The sequence below is a fragment of the Chiloscyllium plagiosum genome, chromosome 44 (assembly GCF_004010195.1).
Source record: "Chiloscyllium plagiosum isolate BGI_BamShark_2017 chromosome 44, ASM401019v2, whole genome shotgun sequence".
In the NCBI taxonomy this organism is placed as follows: domain Eukaryota; kingdom Metazoa; phylum Chordata; class Chondrichthyes; order Orectolobiformes; family Hemiscylliidae; genus Chiloscyllium; species Chiloscyllium plagiosum.
Window position 1 is genome coordinate 2,220,749 of NC_057753.1, and position 22,294 is coordinate 2,243,042.

The 22,294-nt window shown below is 46.8% G+C and overlaps 1 protein-coding gene across 1 annotated transcript in view; it reads left to right on the plus strand.

The window, feature by feature from the left end:
• Positions 1-3,050: 3,050 nt before the first annotated feature.
• LOC122543462 (gastrula zinc finger protein XlCGF26.1-like) overlaps positions 3,051-22,294 on the plus strand; it is a 23,557-nt gene continuing 4,313 nt past the window's right edge. The window contains exons 1-3 of the mRNA XM_043682172.1: positions 3,051-3,428; positions 3,554-3,665; positions 16,439-17,365. Coding sequence (XP_043538107.1) covers positions 16,509-17,365 — 857 coding nt within the window. The 5' untranslated portion in view covers positions 3,051-3,428; positions 3,554-3,665; positions 16,439-16,508. The remainder of the gene's footprint in view (positions 3,429-3,553; positions 3,666-16,438; positions 17,366-22,294) is intronic.

Here is a 22,294-nt window from a genome sequence, read left to right on the forward strand (position 1 = left end):
TTCAAAACAGAATGTCCTACTTAACTAGTGATTTGTCTCTGAACAGTCTCCAATGCCAAAATATCTTTCCTTAGACAACGGGGCAAGAACTATTCATGGTATTCAAGCTGTGGTATAATTTGTGCTTTGTTACTGTTATCTAGGCTTTCCTATTTTATACTTCATTCTAATTCTCTGGGGTTTTTCCTGAGTCTAAGACAATTCTGGTCTCCTTCCTATCAGAAAAATGTTGTGAAACTTGAAAAGGTTCAGAAAAGATTTACAAGGATATTGTCATCGTAGGAGGATTTGAGCTATAGGGAGAGGCTGAACAGGCTGGGGCTGTTTACCCTGGAGCATTGGAGGCTGAGGGGGTGACCTTATAGAGATTTACAAAATTGAGGGGAATTGATAGGATAAATAGGCAAAGTCTTCTCCCTGGGGTTGGGGAGTCCAGAACTAGAGGGCATATGTTTAGTGTGAGGGGGAAAGAGACCTAAGGGGCAACTTTTTCACGCAGAGGGTGGTAGGTGTATGGGATGAGCTGCCAGAGGAAGTGGTGGAGGCTGGTACAATTGCAGCATTTCAAAGGCATCTGGATGGGCATATGAATAGGAAAGGGTTTAGGGGGATATTGGCCAAGTGCTGGCTAATGGTACTAGATTAGTTTAGGATATCTGATCAGCACGGACAAGTTGGATGAAGGGTTTGTTTCCGTGCTGTCCATCTCTATGACTCTATGATCCTTGGAAGATTATTACTGGTGCATCCGCGATCTCTAGATAATGCCATTTCCTTTGTCTTCTCTATTTTCTGCTAAATCTGTGTTAACTTGCTGTGATTCATGCAGAACCACCCCTAAATCCCTCTGAACTTCAGCTTTCTGTATTCCTTTCCCGCTTAAATAATATTTAGCCCCTCTATTCTCCCAAAGCGTGTAAACTCACATTTTTGTATATTCCATCTGCATAGTTGTTACAAACTTATTTAACCTGTCTACTGTATACTTTTACAGACTCTCTGTCAACCTTAGCACTTGCTTTCCCACCTATTTTTGTGTCATCCACAAAAGTGGTTGCAGAACATACATTTTCTTCACCAAAATTATGAATATACTGTAAATAACTGTGGCCCTGACGCTGAACTGTAAGGCACACCATGAATTATAAGTTGCCATCTTGTAAATGCCATCCTTCTCCCATATCTCTATCTTCTATTGATCAATTAATTCACTGACCATGCTAATATGCTCCATCCAACTGCCATGTATCCTTTTTAACAGAATCACCTGATATTTGGCCCTTATCAAACACCTTTCCTAAATCCAAATATATTATGCTTATTATCATTCGCTATTATGCTTAGTACCTCCTCAAAGAATTCTAATAAATTCATAAATTCAAGAAGTCACGCTGGCTCTGTGTGATTGTATTTCAGATGAGGGGATAAGAGGAGTTCATCCCCGTGTGAAATAGTGATTGGCTGAATGTGATTAAAAGTCCTACCACACTCAAAGAGCTACTGTCAATTTCATAATGAGTTCAATGATTCCGATAGACTTTGATGTTGCTGTTCCCGACTGTAACTCCTGTACTTCCTAACCCTATTGGGGTGACGCAGTGAGTCAGTGGTTAGCAGTATTGCCTCTCAGTGCCAGAGACATCGGTTCAATTCGAGCTTCAGACTGTCTGTGTGGATGTCTGCACATGCCCCATGTGTATGTGTTTTTGCCTGCCTGCTCTGGATTCCTCCCACACTCCAAAAATGTGTAGGTTCGGGTGGATTGGGCACGCTAAATTACCCAAAGTGTCCTGGGATGTGTAAACACGGTGGATTAGCCTTGGGAAATGCAGGTTTACAGGGTTGGTGGGGGGGAGTGAGTTAGAACATAGAACAGTACAGCCTGCTTCGGCCCTTGATGTTCAGCTGATCTTTTACCGTACTCTAAGATCCAAACTATCCAATATACCCTTTGTTTTACTATGCTCCATGTTCCTACTAAAGAGTTGCTTAAATGTCACTAATGTACCTGACTCTACTACTACCAATGGCAGTGCATTCCACACACCCACCACTCTCTGTGTAAAGAACCAGCCCTTGACATCACCACCAAACCTACCTCCAATCACCTTAAAATTATGCCACCCCCATGATAGACATTTCCGCCCTAGCTGTTCACTCTAGCTATGCCTCTCATCATTTTGTACACCTCTAGCAAATCGCCTGTCACCCTCCTTTGCACCAATGAGAAAAGCCTTATCTCTCTAGTTGGGTGGGATGATCATCGGTGTGGACTTGTGGGCCAAATGGACTCTTTCCACACTGTCGAGGTCCTATGATATTGTGTCAAAATTTGGCCACATCCATCCCTGTCGGTCCAGCATTGGCTGGATCTGTATTTGTGGAATATTTTTGCCCAAAAATGCATAACCCACCGTCATTCCACGCAAGATTCTGTAAATCCACTTTAGAAATAGAACCAGTATGACTCAAAATTGGGTTGCAGACTTTAACCTCACACCTTTAATGCATTGTTTGAGCTGAGATGACACCTTTTGTTAGAAATCCAGAAGGTATTTGAGAGTGACTTAAAAGGAGTTCTGTGACTTAGATAATCATGAACCGAAGCTGGCACACGTATTCCAAAAGATGAAAGACTTCATCTAATTTTGTTTAATATATTTCAGCTGTAACCTTTTGCTATAAATTCTGTGCCTTATGGTCCTGCTCCACAACCATCTCATGAAGGGACAGTGCTCCGAAAGCTACTGCTCCAAATGAACCTTTTTTTCAGATTAGATTCCCTACAGTGTGTGATTTTTAACTTTGTCCACCCCAGTTCGACACCAGCACCTCCAAAGCATTCTAAAAGATGAAAGACTTAAGCTAAATTTGTTTAATATTGCTTTCCATGACACTGCAAAACTTGACCACGTCCATCCCTGACTTTCCAGCAGCATTGAGCCAACTCACAGAGGAGAGCCTTGGCTGATTGACGGCACATTGTAGCCTATAGAGGGTGAAGGGGCGGGGAACGTCCTCCCGCCAATCGCAGTGAATGGGAGGCGGGGCTTGGTTCATAACACGTGAACTAAAGTGTCGTCACGTGATCTCCCCGCCATCACCGTGCGTCCGCGCAAGCGCCCTGCCGCTGCGCCTGAGGTCCGGGTTGAGCGCTGGAGGAGTGTTAATGTTGAAGGGTCGGGAAGGAAAGAAACGGCGAGAGTGCAGACCGAGAGGCTTCGCCAACACTCGGTGTAGGCCCCCGACCCGGACTGGAAGCTCCCGGTCCCTGGTTTGCAGGTGAAGGGAAAACAGCTGCGGGCCCCGAAGAGGCGACAGGTCCCGGGGTTGCCGTCGCCATATTTGTCGGGGGCAATGTTGTACTGATTATGATGGGTGGCGCCATCTTTAAAGGGGGCAAGTTGCAGCAGGGTGTATTTTGACTGGTAGGTGGAAGAGGAATGTTTACACACAGCAAACTCAAGCCAAGAGAAATGTATGTTTTTTTTGTACAATTTCTACCCTGGACTGGCAATGATGGGATTTTTTTTTTGTAAACACCTTTTTACAGGATATTGGAATGAGGAGGATTTGCACATAGGAAAGTCGAATCAAAAACTACATCAAGATCTGACAGTGTGGCTCGTCTTCTATCAGGAAGAGAAAAGGCCTTAAAAATTCAGGTATGGGTGTAAGTGAACAAGTGCCAAGATCTTCCATATCCTAGTTGGACCACACCAGGAGTTCTGGTGGTACTCCTGAGGAAGAATAGTCTGTATTGGCTTGAGAGGAAGCACAGAGCAGGTTTACCAGAGTGATGCCTTGACTCCCGGGGTTAGATTATGAGATATGGCTGCAAATGTGAGCCATAGTTATTAAATAGCTAAAATATTACCTCAGATTACAACAGAATCTTGATCAGATGGGCCAATGGGCTGAGAAGTAGCTTGCTCTCTGTTGTCTTTGACCACTTCCGTGTGCTTGTTTTCGGGTAACAGCGCAGCTTCCTGAACGGTAATAGCTGGCGGTTTGCCAGCTTCCAGTAACTGAACTGCACTGTTTTGGGGGAGTGTATTTGGATGGCTCGAATGTTGTCCTCTGGGTGACTGGATCCATTTTACCTGAGTAGTGTCCCACTTTGTCTCTATGACATTACCTCTAGATTGATTGCCGTTGCTTTCACTGTGAAAGAGGTGAAAGGGCCTTTTCAGTGCTGATGCGGAGGCCAGTGTCTGTTTGATGTTGACACCTCCTGCTCAGCTCCCCAGTCGATCTTCTCTGAGCTAGCCTGTCACCCTTTGGTAAGGTCATGCAGGAGTCCAGCTAGCTCGCTATAATTCTTTACACAGCTACTGCAATAATTAAATAGTCCGAAGCTTTGTCTTGCGCCTTTAACAGTAACTTTTCATTTCTGGTGGAATGCTATGGTTGCCCCGTATTACTGTCCGTTGCTATGGCAACTGGCTGGAGCTTACTGTGCGCCTGTTGAAATCCTTGTCCTTGCATACCTTGATGTAGGAACCAAATGTTTTCTGAGTTCTTATTGGGACAGTTCTTGGTGAAATGCCCATCGCTAATGCACACAAAACACACTCCCCTTTTTTTTCCTGTGACCCACCGGCTCCCTTTACCAACTACTGCTGGTTTCTTAAGATTTCTATTTCCTGCATCATCGCCCAATTGAATACTTCCTTAATTTGTGTATGTGTTTTTTCATCCTCCAGTTCTCTCTCCACAATTACTTTTCCCAGTAGCATTGAAATAGCATCAAATGTAGACCCAAAATTTCTAAAGAAAATATCCATCCATTCCACGCTACGCAGAATGGGTTAGTTAATATTGATTTACTAAAGATTCCAAAGGAGGTGGGTGTAAACTCTTAATTACATCATCCATCACTCCTCCTCCTGCAAGAACATAAATGTTACACTTTAACAGAAAAAAGAACACCACCTGTGTTAAATTTGCCTTTTCCAATTCCTCCATGAGGTTCCTCAGATTTTAGACCATACCATCGGAATTGTGTTCAGAGAATTAAGTTTCCAAGATACCAAATTTCCTATTATTGGCATTCTTTCACATCAAAGTACCTTTCCAATGAGCAAATCTCATGTGTTAAAGTTCATTCTGGCCAGAAAACGAAATTCCAAACACGGTAATTTCTGAAACTAAACTTTACCCAAGTGCAAACACAACACAGAGCCAATTCTAAAAGATTTTTTTACCAAGCTTTCCCGAATAGACTTTTAAAATCAACATTTCGTTGCTGACTTCTGCTTTGCACAATCACTGATAGTTTCTTGACCAGACATTACGTTAACCATACATGTCCCAGACTTAAACAGGTAGAATATACTTTTAAATCACCCATTTGCATATTGGGAACATATGAACTTCAAAGCATTCGCCATATCTCTAGCTCCAGGGAATAAAAAACACACAAATTGCACAGGATAACATTTAGGAACCAACAAACCAAGGTGCATTCAAACCAGACCACAAAGAGTTAACCCTTCTACAAAGTTCAGTGAACTAGCAGAGAATCGGGGTTGCTCTTTCTCTCTCTCGCTCTCACACTTCTGAATGCTGCAGCTTGTTTCTGTGTTTTTTTAAAACGCTTAGTCAGCAGAATGGACTAGTCTGAACACCACGCCGCTTGCCCACAGTCCTTCCCTGCCATTTTCCCATACTCTCGTTCTTTTAACGTCCCACTTCTCTCACGCCAAGAGACTTCTTGCTCCCACCCACTTTTCTCCTCCTTTTCGCGCCTCTTAGCACCAGGACCCACAACCTCTTTTGTTATTTTCATTCCTCCTATTCACAACCCCTTTCACTATTCCTGTGACCGGACCCCCCCTTTCTTGCTCCAATTTAAGTTTGTTTTGTGCTGTGGCTTATAGAAACCCCCGCCACCAAATGTCACATGAACTAAAAGGGTGGTAAATAAACATACTCCCCCAAATCGTGGCCCAAGGTGTGCTGGCTTCAGGCAGATCACCCTGCTCGCAGCACCAATCTATTGGAGCGTACCTCCCGACCAGGACAAAGACTGAGGATAATAGAATCCCTACAATGTGAAAACAGGCCCTGTGGCCCAACAAGTCCACACTGACCCCTGCGAAGAATAACCCACCCATACCCACCTCACATTTATCTGAATTAAACCCCATCTGGTCAACATCCCGTTGTAATCTGAGGTAACCTTCTTCACTGTCCACGACACATCCAATTTTGGTGTCATCTGCAAACTTACTAATTACAAACTATGTTTACATTGAAATCATTTATATAAATGATGAAATGTAGAGGACCCAGCACCGATCCTGTGACACTCCACTGGTCACAGGCCTCCAGTCTGAAAAACAACCCTCCACCACCACCCTCTGTCTTCTACCTTTTGAGCCAGTTCTGTATCCAAATGGCTAGTTCTCCCTGTATTCCATGAGATATAACCTTGCTAATCAGTCTCCCATGGGGAACCTTGTCAAACGCCTTCCTGAAGTCCATACACAGGGGAACCTCTGATCCGAACATGATGGGTGGGCATGATTTTGTTCGGATAATTGTTTATTCGGTTAATCGATTTAAATGCCTTTCCTCTGGGACTCGGAGTTTTTAAAAGTCTGCTCCCCGTTCAGGAGACTACAGCAGCACACAGCATGCGACCCCCTGTCCCCCAACCCCGTGCGACACCGTCCCCTGCCTCCCCAACGCTGTGCAACACCTCCCCCGCCTCCTGACCCCGGGCCACACCGTTTCTCCTCCCACCCGCCTCCTGACCCCGTGCCACTCCGTTCCCCCCTCCAACATCTCCCCTGCCCCCAAAGCCGGCCACCCCGTCCCCCCTCCTCCGGGACAGCTGGTCTGGACACCAGCCACAAGATTGCTGCTGCCTTTGTGGGGTAAGTCTCCAAATAAAGTGCACACACACGTAGCCACAGCCACACAGACAACGTTTTGACAGGTTCCACCTTTGCCCTGTACGGACAATGTTGGAGAGATTATGTGGGGGATTGGATTTAGGGTTCACCCCTGTGTAGAACTCCAGGGAAAGTGTGGGGGGAGAGAGAGAGAGGGCGGGAGGTCAGTCATTTGGAGACGGTGCCTGTTTAATCACTGTAAACAAAAGTCGCTATCACTGTTGGAAACACATCTTTGATGTAATGTTTCCATCATGACCTCGAGATCTCCTTCGGATAATCGAGGGTCCTCTGTAGATCACATTCACCGCTCTGCCCTCATCAATCCTCTTTGTTACTTCCTCAAAAAACTCGAATCAAGTTTGTGAGACATGATTTCCCATGCACAAAGCCATGTTGACTATCCCTAATCAGTGCTTGCCTTTCCAAATACAGGTACATCCTGTCCCTCAGGATTCCCTCCAACGACTTGCCCACCACCGAGGTCAGGCTCACCAGTCTATAGTTCCCTGGCTTGTGATTACCGCCCTTCTTAAACAGTGGCACTATGTTTGCCAACCTCCAGTCTTCCGGCACCTCATATGTGACTATCGATGATACAAATATCTCAGCAATATGCGCAGCAGTCACTTCTCTAGCTTCCCACAGAGTCCTGAGGATTTATCCACTTTTATGCATCTCAAGACATCCAGCACTTCCTCCTCTGTAATATGGACATTTTTCAAGATGTCACCATCTATTTCCCTACATTCTATACCTTCCATGTCCCCCTCCACAGTAAACACTGATGTAAAATGCACACATAAGCTGCCTTGCTGATCTCCGAGGGGCCCCATTCTCTCCCTAGTTCCTTTTTTATCTGTAATGTACAGTGTTTATAAAATCCTTTGGATCTTCCTTAACCCTATTTGCCAAAGCTATTTCATGTTCCCTTTTTGCCCTCCTGATTTCCCTCTTAAGCATAATCCTACTGCCTTTATACTCTTCTAAGGATTCACTAAATCTTTCCTGTCTAGACCTATCAGATCTTCCTCCTTTTTCTTAACCAAAACAGTCAATTTCTCGAGTTATCCAGCATTCCCTACCAAAAGACCTTATCTATTTATCCTATCCTTGGCCCTCATGGTTTTATAAACCTCAGAAATGTCACCCCTCAGCCTCCAATGCTCCAGGGAAATCAGCCCCAGCCTGTTCAGCCTCTCCCTATAGCCCAAATCCTCCAACCCTGGCAACATCCTTGTGAATCTTTTCTGAACCCTTTCAAGTTTCACAACCTCTTTCCGATAGGAAGGAGACCAGAATTGCGCACACTATATTCCAATAGTCGCCTAACCAATGTCCTGTACAGCCGCAACATGACTCCCAACCCCTACACTCAGTGCACTGACCAGCCAACCAGCCTTGCTTTTCACCCTAACAGAAATATACTGTCTGTGGACTCTCATTATCTCATTTTTGAAGGCTTCCCACTTTTAGATTAGATTAGATTACTTACAGTGTGGAAACAGGCCCTTCAGCCCAACAAGTCCACACCGACCCTCTGAAGAGCAACCCACCCAAACCCTTTGCCCTACATTTACCGCTGATTAATTTAACATGGCCAATTCACCTAAACTGCACATCTTTGGACTGTGGGAGGAAACCGGAGCACCCCGAGGAAACCCACGCAGACACAGCCAAAATCAGCCTGCCCCCAATTTAGAACTTCAAGTTCCATCACCATCTATTTCCCCACATTCTGTATCTTCTATGTCATTCTGCACTGTAAACACTGATGCAAAATATTTGTTTAGTATCTCCCCCATCTCTTGCAGCTCCACAAAAAAGGCCGCCTTGCTGATCTTTGAGGGGCCAAATCCTCTCCCTAGTTATCCTTTTGTCCTTAATGTATTTGTAAAAACACTTTGGATTCCCTTAACCCTATTTGCCAAAGCTATCTCATGTCCCCTTTTTGCCCTCCTGATTTCTCTCAAGTATGCTCCCACTGCCTTTATATTCTTCTAACAATTCATTCGATCTGTCCTGTCTCTACCTGACATGCTTCTTTCTTTCTCTTAACCAAATCCTCAATTTCTCTAGTCATCCAGCATTCTCTATACCTACAAGTCTTTCCTTTCACTCTAACAGGAGTCCAGAGATAGTATATTCCTGTTACGTCATTTCTGAAGGCTTCGCATTTTCCAGCCGTCCCTTTACCTGTGAACATGCTGTCCCCAATCAGCTTTTGAAAGTTCTAGCCTCATACTGTCAAAATTAGCCTTCCTCCAATTTCGAACTTCAGCCTTTAGATCTGGCCTATCCTTTTCCATCACTATTTTAAAACGAATAGAATTATGGTCGCTGGCCCCAAAGTGCTCCCCCACCGACACCTCAGTCACCTGAGCGGCGTTATTTCCCAAGAGTAGGTCAGGCTTTGCACCTTTGTCTGGTACACACACAGACACCACCCCCCCCTCAATCTTCTGCACAAAAGTAACAACTTTCTCCTAGCTCCCATCAGTTCTGAAGAAAGGTCACTGGACCTGAAATGTTAACAACCGTGGAGAGAGATCAGGTTTGCCAGACCTGCTGGGATCTTCCAGTGATTTCTGGTTTTGTTTCTGATTCCCGGCACCCGCAGTGCCTTTAGTTCTTGGTTCGCTGATGTCCTGAAACGAAGGATATCTGCTGTCCTTGTCTTCTGCACATGTGATTCCAGATCCACAATGTGGTTGACTTTGGACTGTCCTCTGAAGTAACATGGCAAGGCACTCGGTTCAAGGGCCATGAGGACTGGGAATTAAGTGCTGGCCCAGCAGTAGCCACATCACATGAACAAATCTGAGAAATGCCGATGACAAAAGAAAGTTGCATATCTACGTTTGTGAATGTAAGTTTGCTTAATGAGCTGGAAGGTTCATTTTCAGAACTAGGTAATATCATCAGTGAGCCTTTGGTGATGCGCTGGTGTTAGTGACCCGCTCTCTCTTTGTGTGTTTAGTTTTCCTTTGGTTACTGACATCATTTCCTGTGGTGATGTCATTTCCTCCTCTTTTTCTCAGTGTGGTAAATAAGCTCTATCAACAAACACATTGATGTGGACCCCATTTACCACCCTCTGAGGAAAAAGAACAGGAAATTGCATCACCAGAGGCAATGGCATCACCAACCCAAGGAAACCTAAACACTCAAATCAAAAGCAGGACATAACACCAGCGCTTCACCGGTGGCTCACTGATGATGTTACCTAGTATGGTGACAAAATGCCTGAAAACAAGCCTTCCAGCTCAGTGAGCAAACTTGCATCCAGAAACCTAAACACTCAAATCAAAAGCAGGACATAACACCAGCGCTTCACGGGTGGCTCACTGATGATGTTACGTAGTATGGTGACAAAATGCCTGAAAACAAGCCTTCCAGCTCAGTGAGCAAACTTGCATCCAGAACCTCAACCTGAGGTAGAAATCTTCTCACTATCTACACATATGATCAGAGACTAAACTGTGATCCCAACCCAGCTCACTTGAGAGTCAATCTAGATAAGATCTCGAAACATCTGAAGGGAGAAAACTCAAAATCAGAAGCAAGCTCTTAAGTAAGCTTGCTGGATCCATGTGGGATGCTGCTACTATAACATTGTAGATGTCAGGCCTAGTCCCATCATTCTCGGTAGTCAGTACTGTGCAGCTGTTTGGTGAAGGTCAGTAAGATGTCTACATGCCATCTGGTCAACAGCCCATATGGTCAATCTTCCTGAGCAAGATATAATAGCAGACACCCTTTGACTCAAGGAATGAAAATTAAAGAAAGTCACTAACAAATTCCTTGTGACAAATTTGTGGGCAGCATGGTGGCAGTGGGCAGCACAGTGGCACAGTTGTCTCACAGCGCCAGAGATGCGGGTTCAATTCCCTCCTCACGTCTGACTGTGTGAGTTTGCACATTCTCCCCGTGTCTGCGTGGGTTTCCTCCGGGTGCTCCGGTTTCCTCCCACGATCCAAAGATGTGCAGGTCCGGTGAATTGGCCATGCTAAATTGCCCACCATGTTAGGTGCATTAGTCAGGGGTAAATATTGGGTAGGGGAATGGGTTTGGGTGGGTTTCTCTTCGAGAGGGGTCGGTGTGGACTTGTTGGGCCAATGAGCCTGTTTCCACACTGTAGAGAATCTAATCTAATCTAAATGACAGGCTTGCTTCTGTAAGGATGAAAGTAGTCCTTGCAAAACACGTTCAGGACAAGTGAGGTACAGCCAATCTGCATCACTGGGACTTCAGTACAAGCTCCTTGTGGACTTGCAGAGAAGCACAAACAATGCTGCAGTGTCCCTTTACAAATAGGTGGCAAACTGATCATCTTAAACTGTGTAAATGAGACATGTACTGTTTAGCTTCTGGGACGGGATGGTGGCTCAGTGGTTAGCACTGCTGCCTCACAGCACTCTGGTTCGATGCCAGTCTCTGGCAACTATCTGTGCGGAGTTTGCACGGTCTCCCTGTGTCTGCGTGGGTTTCATTTGGGTGTGCTGCAGTTTATTCCAGTCCAGTGATGTGCAGGTTTGGAGGATTGGCCGTGCTATTGGTTGGGATGCTCTTCGGAAGTTCTGTGTGAACTCGATGGGCCAAATTACCTGCTTCCACACTGTAGGGATTCTATTCTCTGATTTGCATTCTCTAAGTAAACAACATAACTTCAACGAAAAAGAATCAACTATACAGTTATGGATTGGAGTGCGATAGATCAGTCTGGGATCAGTAAACCAGTTATACTTTTGTTGACAATTTGGCAACTTCTTTGACCGTTTCCCTGCTAATTTTAGTCCAGAGGGTTAGCTGGTTCATTGAATTTAATTTCAAAAGTTTTGCAGTAGTGGAATCTTAAATTTCTCCAGGTACCTTGTATAGTGTGGTCATGAACATCTTTCATCCTGTTGACCCTGTGCTCACGACGCAGCATTTAGGTAAATGTGAGGTGCTGCATTTTGGAAAGGGAAATCAGGGCTGGACTTGTACACTTAACGGTAAGGTCCTGGGGAGTGTTGCTGAACAAAGAGACCTTGGAGTGCAGGTTCATTGCTCCTTGAAAGTGGAGTCGCAGGTAGATAGGATAGTGAAGAAGGCATTTGGTATGCTTTCCTTTATTGGTCAGAGTATTGAGTACAGGAGTTGGGAGGTCATGTTGCGGCTGTGCAGGACATTGGTTAGGCCACTGTTGGAATATTGCGTGCAATTGTGGTCTGCCTGCTATAGGATGGATGTTGTGAAAGATGAACGGGTTTGGAAAAGATTTACAAGGATGTTGCCAGGGTTGAAGGGAGTGGCTGAGTAGGCTGGGGCAACCTTTACACACACAAATGCAAAGAGCAGATTATTACCTTTTTGGTTCTACTCTGTCTTTTAGCTACCAGCTGCTCATATTCCCTCAGCAGAACCTCTTTGTCCTTTCCACCTATCTCACCAGTACCTAGTGGACCACGACAACTAGATCTTTCCCCTCCCACGCTGAGTTCCGCTGCAGCCCACATGAAACATCCAGACCCGGGCAACACACCAGCAATGCTGCCTTCGGGACTCTGGATCCTGGCCCCAGGCAACAGGTCTACTCCCCTGACTGTACAATCCCCGATTACAGCAACGACTCTGTTTTCTTCCCCCATCTTGAGTAGCTCGTTGTACCACGGCACTGCGGTCGTTTTGCTCATCCTCTCGACCGCCCCCGCTCTGGGCCATACACTAACCGAGAATCTCCAATCTGTTGGACAAGCTCAAGGCCTCAGGCTCCTCCAAGCACCCGCTCCTGGATCCTTCCACCAGCCTCGCTCATAGTCACACTCTCCTGTTCCTGACCACTGACCGAATTAGAGTCAGTGAGCTGTACAGCACAGAAGCAGACCCTTCGGTCCAAGTCATCCATGCCGACCAGAAGATCCCAACCCAATCTAGTCCCGTTTGCCAGCATTTGGCCCATATCCCTCTGAACCCTTCCTATTCATATACGCATCAGATGCCTTTTAGATGCTGTAATTGTACCAGCCTCCACCACTTCCTCTGGCAGCTCATTCCATACACACACCACCCTCTGTGTGAAAAAGTTGCCACTTAGGTCCCTTTTAAATTTAAACGTCTCACCCTAAAGCTATGCCCCCTCGTTTTCGACTCCCCCACCCCAGGGAAAAAAGTTTGTCTATTTACCCTATCCATGCCCCTCATGATTTTATAAACCTCTATAAGGTCACCCCTCAGCCTCCAACACTCCAAGGAAAACAGCCCCATCCTGTTCAGCCTCTCGCTATAGCTCAAGCCCTTTAATCCTGGCAACATCCTTGTAGATCTTTTCTGAACCCTTTCAAGTTTCACAACATCCATCCTGTAGCCGAGTGAACGGATTTGCATGCAATATTCCAAAAGTATCCTAACCAATGTCCTGTACAGCCGCAACATGAACTCCCAACTCCTGTACTCAATACTCTGACCAATAAAGGAAAGCATACTAAACTCCTCCTTCACTATCCTACCTACCGACGACTCCACTTTCAAGGAGCTATGAACCTGCACTCCAAGGTCTCTTTCTTTAGTAACACTCCCGATGACCTTTAGCATATTCCTGCCCTGATTTGCCTTTCCAAAATGCAGCACCTCACATTTATCTGAATTAAACTCCATTTGCCACTATTTGGCCCGTTGACCCATCTGATATTGATCTCGTTTTTCTCTATGTATCCTTCACTGTCCACTACACCTCCAATTTTGGTGCCATCTGCAAACTTACTAACTATATGTCCTATGTTCAGATCCAAATCATTTATATAAATGATGAAAAGAAGTGGACCCAGCACCGATCCTTGTGGCACACTACTGTTCAAGGACCTTCAGTCTGAAAAGCAACCCTCCACCACCACCTTCTGTCGTCTACCTTCGAGCCAGTTCTGTATCCAAGTGGCTAGTTGTCCTCTAACCTTGCTAACCAATCTACAATGAGGAACCTTGTCGAACCCCTTCTGAAGACCATAGATCATGTCCACCACTCTGCCCTTATCAATCTTCTTTGTTACTTCTTCAAAAAGCTCCATCAAGTTTGTGAGACATGATTTCCCACACAAAAAGCCATGCTGACTATCCCTAATCAGTCCTTGCCTTTCCAAATACAGGATTTCCTCTAGCAACTTGTCCACCACCGAGATCAGGCTCACCAGTCTATAGTTCCCTAGCTTGTCCTTACCACTTTTCTTAAATAGTGGCACCACGTTAGCCAACCTCCAGTCTTCCGGCATCTCACTGCATCGATGATACAAATATTTCAGCAAGAGGCCCAGCAATCACTTCCCTAGCTTCCCACTGAGTTCTTGGGTACACCTGATCACGTCCTGGGAATTTATCCACCTTTGTGTTTTCAGACATCCAGCACCACCACCTCTGTAATTTGGATATTTTTCAAGGTGCCACTGTCTATTTCCCCACGTTCTACATCTTCCATATCCTTCTCCACAGTAAATACCGATGCAAAATAGTTAGGGCAGTTAATCAAAGGGCTATGATTGCTTCCTGAAATACAGCATCCAAGTAACTCTCCCCTTCCCTGATGTGTCGTGGTGCTAGAAGCTCAGATTTCAACTCATCAACTCTGAGCTGGGGTTCCTCAAACAACGACCACTTGCTCCTGGTGTGGTCACTAGACATCTCTCATGGGCCCCACAGTGGCTCAGTGGTTAGCACTGCTGTCTCTCAGTGCCAGGGATCAGGGTTCGACTCCACCCTCGGGCCACTGTCTGTGTGGAGTTTGCACATTCTCCCCGTGTCTGCGTGGGTTTCTGCCGGGGACACTCCGGTTTCCTCCCGCGGTCCAAAAGATGTGCATGTCAGGTGAATTGGCCGTGCTAAGTTACCCATCGTGTTAGGTGCAGTAGTCAGGAGTAAATGTAGGGAAATGACTTTGGGTGGGTTACTCTTCGGAGAGTCGGTGTGGACTTGTTGGGCCGAAGTGCCTGTTTCCACACTGTAGGAAAGCTAATCTAATCTCAATGGGGTTCACCAGCTCCCACGTCAGACAGGTACAACACGTCGCCTGGCTCTGCATCGTTTCTTGATTACTTAGTTTGTTTCTTAAACGTTTTGTACTTAATCTGTAAATCTTTCCCCTGTTTACCATCAATCTGCAATGACATGTAATGCCGAGTCAAATAAGTAGCTGTCCCCAACCAATGAACGTGAGGGACAGCTGTGATGTCACACTTTTGTGCCGGCCCCCTGATCCTGGGCTTCAGTTTATCCCGTTAAGAAACCTTACAAGCTGAGAGCTAAAAAAACAAATCTCTTCCCCTCTTTACTGATTTCCCACCTTGCCACTCAAGTCCCCAAGCTACAGGGGAACCTCAATTATCCGGCATTCGCTTATCCGAATGTCAGATTATCCAGCAAGATCTCGAGGTCCCAATGCACGGCTAAACTGTGTAATCTGGCATTCGGTTATCCGGAATTCGATTAACCGAACAAAATGCCCCCGCTGTGTCGCTCAGATAATCGAGGTTCCTCTGTGTGTACTCACTTGGTTGTGTCCGACTCTGTCGAGAGTGTGATGCTGGTGAAGCTCAACAGGTCAGGCAGAATCGCCGTTTGGGACAAAAGCCATTCTTGATGAAGGGTTTTTACCCAAAAGATTGATTCTCCTGCTCCTCAGGAAAATCAGGAGTTTCATCAGGAACGACTTTTGTCCGAAACAGCAATTCTCCTCCTCCGATGCTGCCTGACCTGCTGTGCTTTTCCAGCACCACGCTCTTCACTCTGATCTCCAGCATCTGCAATGCTCGCTTTCTCCATGTGTCCTACTCTGGCTCAGTGGGAGAGTGTTCAGAATGGTCAACATTTGGATTAGATTCCCTTCAGTGTGGAAACGGGCCCTTCGGCCCAACAAGTCCACACCGACCCTCTGAAGAGTAATCCACCCAGACTCATTTCTCTATGTTTACTTCTGACTAATGTACCTCACACAATGGGCAATTTAGCAAGGCCAAGCCACCTAACCTGCACATCTTTGGACTGTGGGAGGAAACCGGAGCACCCAGAGGAAACCCACGCAGACACTGGGAGAATGTGCAAACTCCACACAGACAGTCACCCCGAGGCTGGAATCGAACCCGGGTCCCTGGCGCTGTGAGGCAGCAGTGCTAACCAGTGGGTCACCGTACAGCCTGCTCTCTGCTTTTCCACTCAGTGCCTCTCTTTACCAGGCTGAAATATCTTTGTGTCGCAAACTCAATGCGGCCTTTCCACTGTCTGAGATCTATGCACATTAACAACAAGCGTGAGGTCTCTGCTGGATCCCTGACATCCAGCAATGACAGCAGTTACCAAGATCAGCTACCCTGTTCCTTCTGTGTTGTGTGGATAGAAGGTTTAGGAGAGCCTGTCTGAGTAGCTGCATAAAATCCTTCTTCTCCACCTTCTGTTATCCTCTCTCCCTCTCCCAACCCCCCCTCAGTCTTGCTAAACTGACTTCCTGTGTTTTTTTTTGGGAGGGGTTCTTTTTCATTCTGTTTTCTTTTCCCTGTTTTCTATTGGCAAAGGAGCATTTGCCGTCCGGAGACCCGAGCCAAACGTCCCGTCGGGATCTGATTTGCCGAATGTCTTGGGATCATGAACACAGAGGTAACCAGCACTGCTCAAGGCGCAGAGAAACCGTACACGTGTTCCGTATGTGGACGAGCCTTCAGCCGGTCGTCTGGCCTCTCGAAACATAAATGCAGTCGCGATGGGGAGAAACGATGGAAATGTGGGGACTGCGAAGAGGGGTTCAGGTATCCCTCCCAGCTGGAAACGCATCGACGGACTCACACAGGGGAGAGGCCGTTCATGTGTTCCATCTGCGATAAGGGATTTGCTCGGTCCTCTGACCTGCTGAAGCACCAGCGGGTTCACACCGACGAAAGACCTTTCAATTGCCTGGACTGCAGCAAGTGCTTTAAATGCTCCGGTGACCTGATACGCCACCAACGCGTTCACTCCGAAGAGAGACCGTTCCGGTGTTCTCGCTGCGGCTCTGGCTTCAGGCGGTCCTCTCACCTCACCGTGCACCAGCGTGTGCACACCGGGGAAACGTTTGCGTGCTCTGAGTGCGGGAGAGCGTTCACTCGGCCGTCCAACCTGCTGAAGCACCAGCAGTTTCACACGAGGGAGAAGCGGTTCACCTGCCCGGAGTGCGGGAAGGGTTTCCCCGAGTTATCGATCCTGCTCCGACACCAGCACGCTCACGTGGGAGAGAAGCTGTTCACCTGCTCGGTGTGTGGGAAGGGATTTAGACGGTCGTCCAATCTGTTGACGCACCAGCGGGTTCACACTGGTGAGAAGCCATTCACCTGCCCGGAGTGTGGCAAAGGGTTTACTGAGTTAGCCACCCTTCAGTCGCACCACCGCGTTCACACTGGGGAGAGGCCATTCATCTGCTTTGAATGTGGCAAGGGATACACTCGGTCATCGCACCTGCTGAGACACCAGCAAGTTCACAAATAATGGCAGAGATTGGATTTTGCTGTTAATTGCGTCCAAAACGGAATTGAATCGATGAAACAGCCACATCGTAGAAATGATCAAAACAAAATTGCACGCCCCTTTTCCCGTGAGGGAGAGGGGCTTGGGTCTCGCACTAGAGATTCAAACTTGTTCTAACAAGGGGGTGGCCAACAGAAATGGAAATCAAGTTAAGATAGGTTAAGGTCAGAGTGGATTAGTGGTGCTGGAAGAGCACAGCAGTTCAGGCAGCATCTGAGGAGCAGTAAAATCGACGTTTCGGGCAAAAGCCCTTGGTCAGGAATACATTCCTGGTCAAGGGCTTTTGCCCGCAACGTCGATTTTACTGCTCTGATGCTGCCTGAACTGCTGTGCTCTTCCAGCACCACTAATCCAGAATCTGGTTTCCAGCATCTGCAGTCATTTGTTTTTACCTAAGGTCAGAGTGGTGCTGGAAAAGCACAGCAGGTCATCCGAGGAGCAGCAAAATTGACTTTTCGGGCAAAAGCCCTTCATTAGGAATGAGGCTGGGAGCCTCCGGGGTGGAGAGATAAATGGGAGGGGGGGAATGGGGCTGGAGGGAAGGTAGCTGAGTGTGCAATAGGTGGATGGAGTTGTGGGGTTAAAGATGATAGGTTGGAGAGGAGGGTGGAGCGGATCGATGGGAAGGAAGATTGACAGGTAGGACAGGTCATGAGGGCGGTGCTGAGTTGGAAGGTTGGAACTGTGGTAAGGTGGGCGGTAGGGGAAATGAGGAAACTGGTGCCACATTGATGCTCTGGGGTTGGAGGGTCCCGAGGCGGAAGATGAGATGTTATTCCTCAAGGTGTTGGGTGGTGAGGGAGCGGTGGTGGAGGAGGTCCAGGACCTGCATGTCCTCGGCAGAGTGGGAGGGGGAGTTGAAATGTTTGGCCACGGGGCGGAGGGATTGTTTGGTGCGGGTGTCCCGGAGATGTTGTCTGAAGGGGGCGTGGACCTGACCAAGTACCTAACAGCCCACCATACCTTCCCGGAAACTTCCCCTGCCACTGCAGGAATTGCAAAACCTGTGCCCATACCCCCCCCCCCCACCGCTGTCCAAGGCCCCAAAAGTGCCTTCCACATCCATCAAGGTTTCACCTGCACTTCCAAACGTCATTTACTGTATCCATTGCTCCCAATGGGGTCTCCTCTACATTGGGGAGACTGGACTTGCTTAGGCCACTTTTGTAATATTCTGTGCAATTCTGGTCTCCTTCCTATTGGAAAGGTGTTGTCAAACTTGAAAGGGTTCAGAAAAGATTAACAAGGATGTTGCCAGGGTTGGAGGATCTGAGCTATAGGGAGAGGCTGAACAGGCTGGGGCTGTTTGCCCTGGAGCGTCGGAGGCTGAGGGGCGACCTGATAGAGGTTGACAAAATTGAGGGGCATGGATAGGATAAATAGACAAAATCTTTTCCCTGGGGTCATGGAGTCCAGAACTAGAGGGCATAAGTTTAGGGTGAGAGGGGAAAGATATAAAGGAGACCTAAGGGGCACCTTTTTCACGCAGAGGATGGCACGAGTATGGAATGAGCCGCCAGAGGAAGTGGTGGAGGCTGGTACAATTGCAATGTTTAAGAGGCATTTGGATGGGTATATGAATAGGAAGGGTTTGGAGAGATATGGGCTGGGTGCTGGCAGGTGGGACTAAATTGGGTTGGGATATTTGTTGGCATGGACGGGTTGGACCGAAGGGTCTGTTTCCATGCTGTACATCTCTATGACTCTACGGATGCCTACTCGCAGAGCGCTTCAGAGTGAGGAAAACGATGGTTGATCCACTGCTAAGTCAACCCGAAGAATTAAATAATGGATAACGAGGAAATGTTGAATCTGTCTTTGTTGGGTGTTGGCTAGCTGAGTTGGCTGGATGGCTGGTCTGCAATTCGGAGCGATGCCAACAAATGGGTTCAATTCCTGCCCCAGCTGTGGTTCCTATGAAGGATTTTCTGTCTCAATTTCTCCCCTCACGTGTGAAATGGTGAACCTCAGGTTAAACCACTGCCAGTCGTCTCGCGCTAATGAGAGAGCAGCCTTGTGGTCCAGTAAAACTACAGTGACTTGAGCTTAACATTCAAATGCGATGGCTCAGTGGTTAGCACTGCTGTCTCACAGCACCAGGTTCGAATCCAGCCTCTGGCGACTGGCTGTTTGGAGTTTGCGCATTCTCCCCGCATCTGCATGGGTTTCCTCCCACAATCCAAAGTGCAGGTCAGGTGAATTGACCGTGCTAAATTGACGATAGTGTCAGGTGCATTAGTCAGAGGGAAATGGGTCTGCGTGGGTTACTCTTTGGAGGGTCGGTGTGGACTGGTTGGGCTGAAGGGCCCGTTTCCACACTGTAGGGAATCTAATCTAATCAAACCAATGAGATGGTGCAGTTTGAATCAACATTAATATGGAAACCAAATTAGTTTGAGAGCAAGAAGCCGAGAATAGGGATAACTGGATGGCTTTTGGGTGAGTGGGCTTAAATAGTGTAGGATTTATCCTTCATTCCTGCTCTTTCTCATCTCCATGCTACATGAGGTGACATTGTCCAAAGGCACTGTTATTTTTCCCATGTACACTGGCAATGCCTAGTTCTACCTCCCCACCATCCTTCTCTCCATTCCTCTAACTGTTAGTAAATTATCTAACCTCCTAATGCCGAATCCAGTGCAGGTCTTGAGCAGACATTTACTCCATTGACAAATTGGGATGATCAAACCAGTTGTTTATTTGCCACAGCATATTCAGTTCCATGTCTACCCCTCCCTCTGGGATCTGACTGAGGCTGAACCACACAGCTCACAATCTCTGTGGCATGTATGACTCGAGATGTATTTCTGACCATATGTTCACAGTCACTGACCGCAGCTATTTTAATCTTGGCAATGTCCCCTATTTCCTGCACCATCCCATCTGCTGCTTAGAGCCTCATACGTGCCTGTGTTAACTTTAGACTAGACAATTCCAATGCATTCCTAACTAGCTTCAGGTTCACACAGCCAGAAACATACAATCATCCAAAACTCTAGTTGTCCATGTGCTAATCCTGTCCACCCATTTGGCCACAGTGAGGCCAAAGAAGTCTGAAATTGTAAAATGTGCACCCTTGTTTTCAAATTCCACTGAGGCCTTGCTTATCTCTGTGATCTCCACTTGTATAACCCTCTGAGATATCAGCCCTTTTGAGTCTCCTTATTTCACGCTGTCATTGGTGGCTGTGCCTGAATGTAAAACTCTGATATTCGATTCCTGAGCCCCTTCACCTCTGTCCCGGACAAAGCAGTCTTTACGGTGAAGTGTCTCTCCTAGCAATGCCCGCTCAGACTCCAGTCACGTGCTGCTTCATGAAATGTCTCTGCAAGGCCTTGCAGCCTTTGATCGCATTTGGCGTGTTGCATAAAGAAAAACTGTTACTGTTTGACAACATCGGTTTGTTGGCAGCAACATACCACAAACGGGCGATCAGATGGGTGGCTGGTGCATCAGTTCCTTTGGTGGCGTTGGTTAAAGCATGATTGTTGGTCAAAGCATGATTGTTGGTCAGTCTGCACCAGAAGAACTCCCCTGTGGACAGTGTTTGTCGCTGTTGTGGTCTTCTGAACTGTCGGATCTGCAGTTACCTTTGAAGAAGTGGAGTCTGGGATTATTTCCTCTTTTGTCGGCCAAGGAGGAACAGGGTACTCGTTTGAACGGTTGTTGAATACTGGAGCAGGCTGGAAGGGCTAAATGGCAAACTCCTGACCCCTCTTGTTTTTTTTTTAAACACTTGTGTTTCACTGATTCCTATTTGAAGTGGTTTCTGCACTAAATGGTTTTCAATGAATATCGATCTCAATGTAGTAACTGGAGAAAAAGTTGCAAAATTAAATGAATTCTGAAAGAGAGAGTTTTTTGGTGCTCATTTTGTACCTATCTCACCTTCATAATATCACAAAATGATTCTTTTCAAAAAATTGTTCACTCGTGGGGGTCACTGGCTCACCAGTGTTTTATTCCTCATTCCTAATTGCTTGTGAGAAAATGGTGATGAGCTGCCTCTTGAACCCCTGCACTCCACATGCTGTCAGGTTTTTAAAAGATTAGATTAGATTCCCTACACTATGGAAACAAGCCATTTGGTCGAACCCAAGCAGACCCATTTCCCCCCTACCCTATATTTCCCTCAGCCGAATGCATCTAACACTTACGGACAATTTAGCATGCCCAGTTCACCTAACCTGCATGTCTTTGGATTGTGGGAGGAAACCGGAACACCCAAAGGAAACCCACAGAGACATGGGAAGAATGTGCGAACTCCACACAGACAGTCTCCCTGAGGCTGGAATTGAACCCTGGTCCTATGAGGCAGCAGCGCTAACCACTGAGCCACCGTGCTGTCACGGTGACCCACTACATCCTGAGAAAGGGAATTTCAGGATTTTAACTCATGAATAGCAAGTCAGGATGGTAATAGCCTTGGTGAGGAACTTGAAGGTGCGGGTGGACCTATGCATCTACTTCTCAGTAGAGGTTATGAGGTGTGAAATCTTTGGTGAATTTTTGCAGTGCATCCTGCTGCTACTGCACATTGGTGATGAAGAGAATGGGTGCTTGTGGGATTGGTGCCAGTCAAGTGTGATGCTTTGGCCTGAATGGTGTCAAGCTTCTTGGCTGTTGTTCGAGCTACACCCATCTAGGCAAATGGGGAATATTCATCACACTCCTGACTTGTGCCTTGCAGGTTGTGGATAGGCTCTGGGGAGATGGGCTATTCATCACATAATTCCTAATCTCTGACCTGCTCTTGTAGCTACTGTGCTTATTTGGCAAGTCCAGTGAGTTTCTGGTCAAAACGTGTGGCGCTGGAAAAGCACATCAGGTCAAGCAGCATCTGAGAAGCAGGAAAATCGACATTTCAGGCATAA